General features: G+C 36.5%; 3 protein-coding genes across 3 annotated transcripts in view; 2 read left to right on the top strand and 1 right to left on the bottom strand.

Annotated features, from left to right (window-relative positions):
• The window catches only part of LOC104722584 (probable lysophospholipase BODYGUARD 2), a 5,226-nt gene extending 3,378 nt beyond the window's left edge, over positions 1-1,848 (bottom strand). Inside the window, exons 1-3 of the mRNA XM_010440778.2 lie at positions 1,420-1,848; positions 639-1,003; positions 194-226 (exon numbers count right to left, since the gene is read on the bottom strand). Coding sequence (XP_010439080.1) covers positions 194-226; positions 639-1,003; positions 1,420-1,691 — 670 coding nt within the window. The 5' untranslated portion in view covers positions 1,692-1,848. The remainder of the gene's footprint in view (positions 1-193; positions 227-638; positions 1,004-1,419) is intronic.
• LOC104722583 (growth-regulating factor 8-like) lies at positions 6,754-9,252 on the top strand. The gene is made up of 4 exons (XM_010440777.2): positions 6,754-7,639; positions 7,750-7,923; positions 8,118-8,481; positions 8,586-9,252. Exons 1-4 carry the CDS (start codon positions 7,345-7,347, stop codon positions 9,058-9,060), a joined length of 1,308 nt encoding a protein of 435 aa, XP_010439079.1. The 5' UTR covers positions 6,754-7,344; the 3' UTR covers positions 9,061-9,252.
• Positions 9,465-12,082, top strand: LOC104722582 (1-acylglycerol-3-phosphate O-acyltransferase). The gene is made up of 9 exons (XM_010440776.1): positions 9,465-9,815; positions 10,020-10,256; positions 10,446-10,492; positions 10,616-10,734; positions 10,818-10,975; positions 11,131-11,240; positions 11,329-11,428; positions 11,523-11,646; positions 11,750-12,082. Exons 1-9 carry the CDS (start codon positions 9,610-9,612, stop codon positions 11,876-11,878), a joined length of 1,230 nt encoding a protein of 409 aa, XP_010439078.1. The 5' UTR covers positions 9,465-9,609; the 3' UTR covers positions 11,879-12,082.

Below are 12,135 nucleotides of genomic sequence, written 5' to 3'. Positions count from 1 at the left end.
ACATTGTGTTTGTGTAAGACAGATTTCTCGATCATCTCTACGTGTTCTCTCAACGTGTAGAGTGAATCAGCTGGCTTTGGACTCTTACCGAATCCTAGAAGATCCACGGCGAAGAGTCTATGAGTCGAGGAGGACGCTGACAGGCTTGGAAATACCGTCTCCGTCCAAAACGCTGATGAAGATATGAAACCATGTATGAACAGAACATCCTCTTTCGCTGCCACCCCTGTTGTAATGAATCCGATTGTTTTAAAACGCAAATTAGTTTACTAGTTTCGAAATCCAAAATTGCAACTCATGATACAGACGACTATTTATATTTCCTATTTGCATTTATTATTTCTAAAGAGTGCTTTATAAAATAATTAAACACAATCATTTACCATGTAAATGTGTAATAAGAACTTAACATGCAAATGTTTTCTTTTTTTTGTTTTTTTTTTGAAAAAGGGTTTAAAAAATTTAAAGTGTGGCTGCTGGGATTTAAATTTCGAGCCCAGGTCTCCACGGCCACAACGTGGAATTCTTACCACTAAACTACAACCACTTTGTTGTAATAGATAAATGTTTTATAAATGAAAAACAGTAAAACTGGTTTTACTAATATATCTCCTAAACATAAAAGATGTGACCGTTACCATTTGGGATTTGAGTTTTGACAAAGAGGGAATGATCCTTGTCACTAGTAGAGGCCCACGATGTACAAAACCCACAATCACAATCCGACCATCGAGAGACATCGTGGCTCAAATTATGCGGGTTGATCTTTCCCCGAAGCTTCTCAACGACCGTGAAGTTCACCGTCAAGCTTGACTTCGTTATTGATCTCCTCCTTCTGCTTTTAGTCTTCTCATGATGGTCGCTACACTCGGACTCGGATCGAGTAACCTTAACAAACCGTTTATTGAGCTCATTAACGGATACTTTAGAAAAGTCAGATAGACGAGAAGGACGTGTGTAAAGTGTCTCAGAGATATCCTCCAGCTCAATCTTGGAACGTCCGCTACAAGAAAATCAAACGGAAGTAGATTTCAATAATCCACTTCTAGGGATAAAAGTAATTTGGCTCACCGTACCATTTTTAAGTCAACAATGAACTTTAATGCATGTCAATTTTTTGTAGTAAATATGATAATAATTATCATTTAGGGAGAATGCGGACAGCACATGTAATGATGTAAAATAAATATATAGCTAGAACTTATAACTGTGAAATTATAGTATATATATATATATATATATATATGTGTGTTATATCATATATTAGACGAAACATATTTATTCTTATCTCTTGAAATATGAAATATTTACAAAAGAATTATTCTGAGTTTTTTTAACACATCTGTAATTGGACAATTCTGATATTGATACATTTGCAATAACTAACAAAACGTTAAAAAAAGAAAGAAAAAAATTTACCCGAGTTCTTGAAGCCGCGAAAGAGTAAGGATCTTGGATTCGCCATTATTTTGAGACAAGAGGATCTTCCCTCGAGTCGTGGTGATGGGTTCCTTGGCCGACAAACAATAGCAAGGCTTCCATTCGGCTTCAAAGAGATAGTCTGCTGCTTTGTAGATGAGACAAAGAAATGAATCAACGATGTCTAAAACACAGAACACGAAGAAGCTAATGGCTTCGTTTAGCCATGTCCCTGCTACAGTCGCTGCTCTTCTTAGCTTCATCACAGCCATGCCTCAACAAAAGCTTCGAGTTGTGTTTGATACACAAATCTTCTTTATATATCTGAGAGAATTGAGATATAAGAAGACTAGATCCGTGCTGAAATCTAGTTGTGATAATTGTGTAATGTATTTTATATAATATATAGATAGAACTTCTCTCTGTCTCTGTCACTTTCTATTGACAGTTGAGAATAGGGGATTAATTATGGAGGCAAATAAGAAGCTGAGGGTTGTATCAGTCTATAGATAATACGTGATTAATATATAATATGATGTCATAAGGTGAGATTTTGTTAAAAGACACTCTACAATTACCATATCAGGTCACGGATCCACCGGTTCGCCCGGTCTGGTATTTAAAACATTGGCTAAATAACATGCGGTTGTGAGTTCATTTCAGACACTCCTTATTTGGTTGTATTTGTTGAAAAAATCTATGCATATTGATAGGAAGATGGCGAATTTATTGCAATTGACTTTATTTTTACAGATATGGAAATAAGAAATGAACTTTTGTTGGAAACAAATTCAGAAGGTTCCATAGTAAAGCGTGTAAGAGAAACTATGTTTAACTTGTGAATGAAGTTGGGAGTGAGAAATTGGGGATTCTTGTTTATAAAATTTGCAAAGAAGAGGAACAAAACTGTATCACATAATTATAGTTTTCTATATATAAATGTTTTTGTCGGACATACTTGTTTATATACACTCAAAGTACTATTTGTCGGCAGTAAAAACATTTAAAACTTCCTTAACTAAGTAGCCATATTCTTCAGATGAACAAAATGCTTTGTAAAGACTTAGAAATTGAGAAATACTGTAAGAAAAAAAGAGAAAAATAAGAGTTTAAAAAAAAAAGAAATAAATATAATTACATAAAAAGGAATACATAAAAGATAAATGTGGGTTGTGTCATTAAACGCCTAAAGAAAAAGAGGTGCGTGGTGGTTGAACCATCCTGTAAAACGAGAGAAACAGTCCATGACTTGGCTTTATATCATATGATCTTGCACAAATCCTCATTTGAATAAGCTTTCTCTTTTCTATTTTACTCTATTTTTCATTTGAATAATCATTTCTTGTTCCTCTAAAACTTGCTAATCCGTTTTTTTCTTATCTAACTAGCTCGTTTTCTTTGTTTCGTGACACGCAATTATATCTATTTATATTTTCAGACCAACATAGAGGTTGCAATAAACTATATCACCTTCCCCTATTTGTTACACACCCGCTTCTGGACGTATAAAGTTTCTAAAGCGATACTAACACCATTTTACTTTATTACACATTTACACTACTATGATTATATGATCCATTGATAACTTACCATTCATTCGTACCACCGAGGCAGCAACTAAAATACGCTTATATTAGTTGTGACAAATATATATCAAGATTCCTAACATTTCCGGTGTTAAATAATCGACAAATCTATATGTAATACGGTACGGATCACGTATGTTAAGAAAAGGACATGCGTGATCTTTGGGGGTCGGATGTCTTTCTATCAGAATAAAATTTGTTTCAATTTTGACGCATGCAATACTGTGTCCTTCTTATATCAATTTAGATGTTTGGTTATCGTACTGGGTGTTATATTCCATATTTCCATGCATTTTCATATCTATATATATATATATATATACTTTTTACCTTTATTTCAATCTTTCGTTTAATCCATAAAATTGATGTTACTACAATACAAAAACGTGCAAGTTTAGTTTTCCACTTGAAAGTTGTATTTTTATTTTTATATCAAAGTTATGCTGCAGTACAAGAACGTCAACGTGTGCAGGTGTATAACTTTGATATAAAAATACACCATAAACACATATCAATGGGTTAAAATTAGATCAGATTTAGGTCTTTGCAAACTAATCAAACTGGAATTTCCAAACCAAACCGAGATTCGATAAACTTGAGATTGTTTCGACTATCGGCAAGAATTGAAATTATATTTTGGTCTAGGTTCGGTTCGGTACACCCATAAACAGCGATGACTCTGCAAGTAAGTGAAGGTCACGTGGAGACAAAAAGATTATAAGCCTATAGGCCTAAAGTGTGTAGTTGTTGTTTTGGTCCACATTGCGTCTACCTTTTTTTTACCCATAACCAAACTGTATTTTAAACTTCGGTTTGGCTTCAACAACAATTACTTTTGACCTCATCGCACCTAATATAGTATAATACATTCTACAGAACCAAACTGAACTTTTATTTATTCAAATTAAATTTATTCAGCAAAATTTTCTCCAAACCAAAACTAGAAAGAATATAGTTAAAAATTAGTATGAGAAAATATGGACTTTCTAGTAATGGGCCATTCTTGAACTAAGATACACTATTAGGGCAAGCCCATCAAAGGATTTAACAAGTATCTTAAGAGTTCCTAAAGTATTTTTACAGATAATTTTTTTTTTTTTTGTATGATTTAGCTTAGGATCGATGGTTACATAAGATATTTTAGATGTGTTTAGAAATTTGGCTGTGTCAGTTTCTGATTGGATGAGTGAAAAATAAATTTTTCTTTTATTTTTTTGTTACCTGATTTTCTCTCTCGTCTTTCTCGTCTCTCTCAGTTTCTGCTGTGACGCCTCTTGTTGAGGACTTGAGATTGCAAAAAGATGAAAGAATGGCTGCTCTTGGAGTCTTAAACATCCATTCACCGGTTTGTATAATAAGCTAGTCCTCTACTACTTTATATTAGAACTGAAAGCAAGTTTCCATCTTTTTAAAATGTTTAATTTTTTGGTTGCAGATCAAAGTAGAGAAGGTGGTCTTATTTGCGCAATGCCAAACAGTTGTAGATGAGTTATCTTACTCAACTCTTGACTGTAGAAGATGAACGTGATGGGTATACTCAGTATGATGAGGCCACATTTGCACAAGTAGAATCAAACCGAACTTCAGAAGTGGATTTCACGTATTCTACAGACATCCCTTCAAATCTCAGAAATATGATGGGTGATACGATAACCATTCGAAATGAAGTTCGTGACAAGAAAATACATGACCGACTGCAAGCGGATTAAGTTGAGCATATATGGGAAAAGTTTGGCACAAATCAATATTAAAATTAATCATTTCGTAATCTATTTTTAATATGTTTTTATGTAATGTTTGTTTAAACTTTTATTGAATGCAATATTTTAAAGTTTTTTAAAAGTATACAAATCTTATGAATTTAAACAAAATAACATAATAATTTACAATAAAAATATATATATACTTTTTTAAGAACCTCAAATTTAACAACTTTTAATGGATCCATGAAATATCTAAGTTTCTTAAGAAGTTTTTAATTTCATTTTTTTCTAAAATTAAAAATAAGATATGTTTTAAGATACTTTTGTTCCTTTGATGTGGATGCCCTTATAGCGGCCCATTTGAGGTTGAAACACGCATGGAGTTATAGTTTTGACATCGTGTAGAAGAGAAGCTGAAAGATCCGAAGGGGATAGGAAACTCCGTGATCGGAACGTCAAAAACCCTAACCGGAGATTGCACGGACCTCAAAGCTCAACAGTCCGTCTCGTCTCAGACCATATATATATATTCTCCGATCGTATCTCACTGGTCTTTCAGTAATGGAGATCAGAGACGCTCGTGTTCTTCTACCTCTCGATCCAATTTGTTTTGTTTCTTGCAGTTTTGCCCTCAACTTATTTTGTTTGATGAATTGTTTCTGAGAGACCTAGTTCACCTTGACACGACTTTGTTATCATCTTCCGAGTAATAAGATACTATATAACCTTGAGCTTGAAGTTGAGGTATGTTCCACTCTTTTTTGTCACCGTACTTGAAACTGTGCAATCCATTTGCTAGCTATCCTTAGTTCTATTATTGTTAAGGGGTATTCTCGTCTCAGATTTATCATTGTCTCAACAATCTAAGTGTTGGACACATGTAGAACATTGCCTCTTAATCTGCTCGAAACTGGCATAACAGGGTATACCGATGCTGAAGACAGAGGAATTAATAAATGTTTACAACTTAAGACTAGGTTCGATGCTCATTCATATCTCTGATTATGATTCTAAAACAGTCTCGGGCACTACTTCTTGGAACATGTTTGTGATATACAGTATGTATGTAGCCAACTCCCAACATAACATAACATTATAATACAAGCACAATTACACTGTCTATTGTTCCTAATTTAAAAACAGTTGGGGGGGGGGGGTCACTTTGGATTCATTTACGAATATGGTGCTCTTTTGGAATAATTTTAAGACTATATGTAAAATGTAACCACCGATCAAATTAGGCTACTACTATACCACTTACGAACAATATTGAATGGCCATAATAGTCCATATGTTTTGACATTTGAACTTTTTGAGTGGTCCTATGATTGATTAGGCGTATACGACAAAAGAAAGAAAACTAGAGTTAGAGATATGTATTTTTATTCTTCAAGCCATCATCTTTATTTTCCTTCTCCCCAACAGTCCAATAATTTATTATCATCATGTGATGAATGAAAGTGGGAGTTTTCTTCTTTTTAACTAAATCAGAAGAAAATTAGAGGAGTGATAGAAGACATGAAAGTAGTGGGGTCGAAAAGAGAAAGAAGAAAAGAAATGGGGGTGAGAAATTAGTAAAATCTAAGAAAGTGACCCCAAGAGAGAATGAGAGAGAGAGAGACTGAATTAGTTAGAGCATCACATCTCTCTCTCTGGTCCCCAATGAGAAGAAAGAAGCAAAGCTCTCACGGTCACGGCAACCTCATATGGGTCCTATTTACCAACACACTTATCCAAGCACCCTCTTTTAGACGCCGTTGCTTAACGGAGTCTTTTATCCTCATCTAAAAAAAGTCTATACACACAATTATACATACTCTTGTGTGTGTGGGTGAGTGAATGGTACGTACGATGTAGTTTTGAGAAGAAGACAAATACAAAAGACGTTAACTAAGGTCGAAGTAAAAAAGAAGATATTTTTTTTAAAGAGGCGGTGTGTTTGTGTCATTGTGTGTGTAGAGACTAGAGAGAAAGAAGTTAACGGTGTTAAGTATTAGTAGGAAACGACAACGTGGGATGCTACTAAGTGTCAGAGGAGATGAGAGAGAGAGAGTAGAGAGTTAATGAAAATTTTTGTCTGTATTCTGAAACAAGGTCGAATGTTGGAGACTAAGGAAACAAAAAAAAATCAAAAGCTTTTATCATCATGTCATGGCTGGCTCATGAGTCTTTCAAATAGCTAGCTCTGCACCGCTCCTCTCCTCTCAACCTTTCTTAAACCTAAAAAAAATCCCCAATTTCTCTCCCTATCCTCTCATTTTTCCTAAGTGGCACTGAGAGAGAGAAGAGACAAATAAATAAAAAAGAGTGAGCCTTTGTGGGTGGTTTTAAGGTTCTTTTTATATTTATGTTTGCAAAGACATTAGGCTAAGAGAAAAGGCGGGTGCTTTTTTTTTTGTTTCCTCTGTTTTCTTCTTTCTTGGATTTTTGGGTGTTGCTTTGTGTGAAGGTTAAAGTTTTGAGCTATCTCCTAGGTTTCCACTACAGAGACAAAAGGGGTATTTTGAGAGCTTTTTTAATCGGGTTTGAAAAGGTTTGTAGCGGTGGTGTTTCTCTGGTAAAAGTTTGGGACTTTTTTGGGTGGATATAGTCAGGAAATAGAAAGAAGGGAAACACTGTGTGTGTGTTTTGGTTTAATGGGAACAAGAGCAGAACGTAAGGAAGGTTATATTGGTGGGTTTGGATTTGGAGTTGTAGAACATTCGCATAAAGACGTTATGGTGCTACCCCATCATCATTACCATCCATCATATTCCTCTCCTTCCTCTTCTTCCTTGTGCTACTGTTCTGCTGGTCTTGGCGATCCCATGTTCTCTGTTTCAAGCAATCAAGCATACGCTTCTTCTCACGGTGATATGTTCTCCCATGCCGGTTCTAGTTCTGCTTCTGTGACTGTAGCAGATCCTTTTTTCACCTTGAGCTCTTCTTCAGGTTTCAAGTTCTAACCCTTTTGTTGTCTTCTGAGCTATGCAAAGAAAAAAAAATTGAATTTTTTTTTTTGTATGTTGGTTTGATGTGAAATTGGTTGGATTAAAATCCAGGGGAGATTGGAAGAAGTATGAGTGGAAACGCAAGTGTAGCTTTCAGTAACGCTCAGTGGCAGGAGCTTGAGAGGCAGAGGAATATATACAAGTATATGATGGCTTCTGTTCCTGTTCCTTCCGAGCTTCTCTCACCCTTTCCAAAGAACCACCCACCAACCACTAACCCGAATGGTAAGATGTCCATAGCTTTCACTTAAACAGCTTCTTGTAGACTTTTGACCACTTGTTGATGCAACTAAAATCCATTAGGATGGTATTTGAATGTTCAAGTTCTTAGAAATTTTACCTCTTACTGTAGGCATATAAGTGGTAGTTTTAGTACTTATGCTGAATACAAGAATCTGCTGTGGTCTTTGTGATGACAGTAACAGTGGCAATGACTAAAGGAGGTTCGTTGCAGCTGGGAATTGCTTCAATCGCAAGTAATAACACGGCTGATCAGGAGCCATGGAGGTGCAAGAGAACGGATGGGAAGAAATGGAGATGCTCTAGAAACGTGATTCCTGACCAGAAATACTGCAAGAGACACACACACAAGAGCCGTCCTCGTTCAAGAAAGCATGTGGAATCATCTCACCAGTCATCTAACCACAGTGACACTCGTAGTAGCGCTAAGAATGATACTAGCCAGTTTACTAGAGCTTATCCTCAGTTTTACGGACAACCTGTAAACCAAGTCCCTGTGCTTTCTACTCTTCAGTCCGCTTCCTCTTTATATGATCACAACAGGTGCCTTTAGGATCTTACACTCTTGTCAAAGTTTTAAAATCCATCCATCCCCTTTAAAATCCATATCATTTGAAAGATTGAAACTTTTTTGTTGATGTGTGAAGAGGATTGAGGTGGTTTAGGAAAGAAGGTGATGCCACTGGAACTTTAAACCCGGAGATTCATGAAACTGTCCCGCTGAAGGTTGGATCACGCAGAGAGCTCAAACGCGGATTCAATTACGATCTGAATTTCAGGCAGAAGGAGCCAATAGTAGACCAGAGCTTTGGAGCGTTGCAGAGTCTATTGAGTGTAAACCAGACACCACACAACCAAGAGACAAGGCGGTTTGTTGTACAAGGGAAACAAGATGAAGCAATGGGAAGCTCTCTGACACTATCAATGGCTGGAGGAGGATCTATGGAGGAAGCAGAAGGAACAAACCAGCATCATCAGTGGGTTAGCCATGAAGGTCTATCATGGATCTATTCAACAACAACACCAGGTGGACCGTTGGCTGAAGCATTGTATCTTGGTGTCTCCACCAACAACCCAAGTTCTAGTACTACTACTAGCAGCTGCAGCAGAAGCTCAAGCTAAAAAAAAAGAAAGGACTCGAGTTGTGTGTGTTGTTTTTATAAACAAGTCAAAAACCGGTTTTAGTGATTTGTTTGAAAATCTGAGACCTTTCTTAGCTTTTGTTTGTGTGTTTGCAGTTAGATTTTGTAGAAGAAGATTCTATGATGAAACAAGTTGACGAATCAAATTGCAACTTTTTCACCTTACGTTGAATCCTAATCTGTATATGTCAGTATTAATTTGCCATTAACAATCTTAATCACTTTCTCGAATTTAATTTGACTAAATATTACAAGAGTTGACCAAGACCGACAGGTCCGATTTTGCCAACGAGGAAGCTTCTGTGTTTTTGCAGGAGACGTGGCGTCAGCAATGACGTGAGAAGAACAGATTAGAAAAAGCATATATCCCTTTAAGCGTCTTCGCAGCAAAACCTCTCGTCTCATCTTTTTGGAACTTTTTAAAAGATAAAAATAGAAAATTTAATATCCAAAAAACTCGATTCCTTGATTCGTGGGAAAAGTTTAGATTTTTATTTTTGTTGGATTGTGAATTTGGTTCGGTGATTGTATGAACTTGAGCCGTTTTGTGTCAAGACTAAGAATGGCAGAAGAAATCTCAAAGAAGACTGCTTCGGTGGCTGATTCATCTTCTGCTGCTGCTACGGCGGCTGCGAGATCAAGATGGAAAATTTTGTGGCCCAATTCGCTCCGGTGGATCCCTACCTCCACCGATTACATCATCGCCGCCGAGAAGCGTCTTCTCTCTATCCTCAAGTACGTTTAGATATCTCTCTCTGTTTCTCAAGCACTCAGCTTTAGGGATAAATCTTACAAAATTCTGGAATTTGGTAATTGGTATGAACCCTGTCTCTGGGACATTGTTTATTAGAGTTTGAAATGTTGAAGGAGAGGTTTTTTAAAGGTTCTACATGATGGATGAGCTGTTTTTAAAATTCTTTTGTGATGAACAATCTTCAGGACGCCTTATGTGCAAGAACAAGTTAATATTGGTTCAGGACCACCAGGTTCCAAGATCAGGTGGTTTAGGTCTACCAGCAATGAGTCACGTTACATCAATACTGTTACCTTTGATGCCAAGGAGGGTTCTCCCACTCTTGTTATGGTTCATGGTTATGGTGCTTCTCAAGGCTTTTTCTTCAGAAATTTCGATGCTCTTGCCAGTCGATTTAGGGTGATTGCTATTGATCAACTTGGGTAAGGAATTTTGGTAATTATGCAACTTGTCTTCCTGAAATGTATTAGTCACAATATGGCCTTTTGGATGCTTTAACTATTTCGATGTCTTAAAGATCAAAGTGAGGATGTTCTAGACCTTTTATTGTGCTCATGTTTTGTATACATTTGTGACTGTATAATAAGGTAGTTCTCTCTTTTTCTTACTAGGTGGGGTGGATCAAGTAGGCCTGATTTTACTTGTAAAAGCACTGAAGGTATTCTATTCATCCCCTTTAATGTTCATGATTCAGTGGCTAAAGTTTCATTGGAACCAAAACGGCTTGTATACGTGGAATGATCAGTAATGGAACTGCATTGGTCCTTCTTTAATTGTGTAGAAACTGAGGCATGGTTTATCGACTCCTTAGAGGAATGGCGTAAAGCCCAGAATCTCAGTAACTTTATTCTATTAGGACATTCCTTTGGAGGTTATGTTGCTGCTAAATATGCGCTTAAGGTGATTTTTCATCCTTGGTATAATTCAATGTGTAAAAGGTAACTTTTAAGATATCTGACTTTTCATATATCTGGATCTTTCAGCATCCTGAGCATGTTCAACACTTAGTTCTGGTGGGATCTGCTGGGTTCTCAGCAGAAGCAGATGCATCGGAAAGGCTCACTAAATTTAGAGCAACATGGAAAGGCGCCCTACTAAATCATTTGTGGGAGTCGAATTTCACTCCTCAGAAGCTGATTAGGTATGCTCTTATAATATTTTCTTATTCACCAATAGGTCAGGTCTACTAGATGCTCACCTCGATGATACAAATTTATTGCACTCAATTGTAACCATTTGCTAAAAGTGGCCGGATACTAGATTCACTATATATTCCTAAATGCGTTTCGTGTGCAGAGGATTAGGTCCTTGGGGTCCAGGTCTTGTAAATCGGTATACAACTGCAAGATTTGGTGCACATTCGGAGGGAACTGTGCTAACAGAGGAGGAAGCCAAATTGCTAACCGGTGAGTAATTCTTTCTTTAAGTTCCGTAGAAGTTATATGGAGGATGATGATGCAATAGCTGATAGTGACGGTTCGTTTTGCATTGTAGATTATGTGTACCATACTTTGGCTGCAAAGGCTAGTGGAGAGTTGTGCTTGAAATACATCTTCTCATTTGGAGCCTTTGCTCGGAAGCCCCTCCTACAAAGGTTTGTCTACCAAATCTAATGAATAAAACCAAGTTTGTGACTACATTGGAGTTTTTACACAACTCAAATTCGATGACTGTTTTTTTTTGTGCAGTGCATCAGAGTGGAAAGTGCCAACAACTTTTATATATGGAATGAATGATTGGATGAACTATCAAGGTGCAGTGGAAGCGCGGAAATACATGAAGGTCCCTTGCGAAATCATTCGGGTTCCACAGGTCAAATCTCTAAACACATGCATTTGTTTTCAAATCTGAGAGGAAAACTATAGAGAAGAGGATTTTGCTTATGTGAGATTTTTGTTTATTTGAAATGTTGCAGGGTGGTCATTTCGTGTTCATAGACAACCCAAGTGGTTTTCATTCTGCAGTGCTTTATGCTTGCCGTAAGTTTATATCTCAAGACTCATCTCATGATCAACAACTCCCAGATGGTTTACGATTGGTTTAGTTGTAGTATGATTATTACATATGTATACGTATATATGAAAAAGAACATCAAAAAGAAATATTCTTTTATATTTCCCTCTATGGTTGTATTTGGAGTGTTCTTGATTTCTATATTTAAAACCTCACGAATGTTCCAAATGTGATCTCATTATTGAGATATCGTAATTGTAACCTTCCATAATCCAGATTTTCTGTGTTTCATCTAGTTTCTTACATTTACTTATGAAACAAAACAATCAAATCTCTGTGCTTGAAATT

The sequence above is a fragment of the Camelina sativa genome, chromosome 11 (genome assembly GCF_000633955.1).
Source record: "Camelina sativa cultivar DH55 chromosome 11, Cs, whole genome shotgun sequence".
Taxonomy (NCBI): Eukaryota; Viridiplantae; Streptophyta; class Magnoliopsida; order Brassicales; family Brassicaceae; genus Camelina; species Camelina sativa.
Note: the sequence above shows the minus strand (reverse complement) of the source record. Positions and strands in the feature narration are given on the sequence as shown.

Bases quoted from the DNA above. Each gene is read 5' to 3' on its own strand.
- LOC104722583 (XM_010440777.2), top strand. From the start codon at position 7,345: ATGGGAACAAGAGCAGAACGTAAGGAAGGTTATATTGGTGGGTTTGGA. The intron at 7,640-7,749 runs GTTTCAAGTTCT...ATTAAAATCCAG, and splicing joins CACCTTGAGCTCTTCTTCAG to GGGAGATTGGAAGAAGTATG. The intron at 7,924-8,117 runs GTAAGATGTCCA...TTGTGATGACAG, and splicing joins ACCAACCACTAACCCGAATG to TAACAGTGGCAATGACTAAA.
- LOC104722582 (XM_010440776.1), top strand. From the start codon at position 9,610: ATGAACTTGAGCCGTTTTGTGTCAAGACTAAGAATGGCAGAAGAAATC. The intron at 10,257-10,445 runs GTAAGGAATTTT...TTTTCTTACTAG, and splicing joins ATTGCTATTGATCAACTTGG to GTGGGGTGGATCAAGTAGGC. The intron at 11,429-11,522 runs GTTTGTCTACCA...TTTTTTGTGCAG, and splicing joins CGGAAGCCCCTCCTACAAAG to TGCATCAGAGTGGAAAGTGC.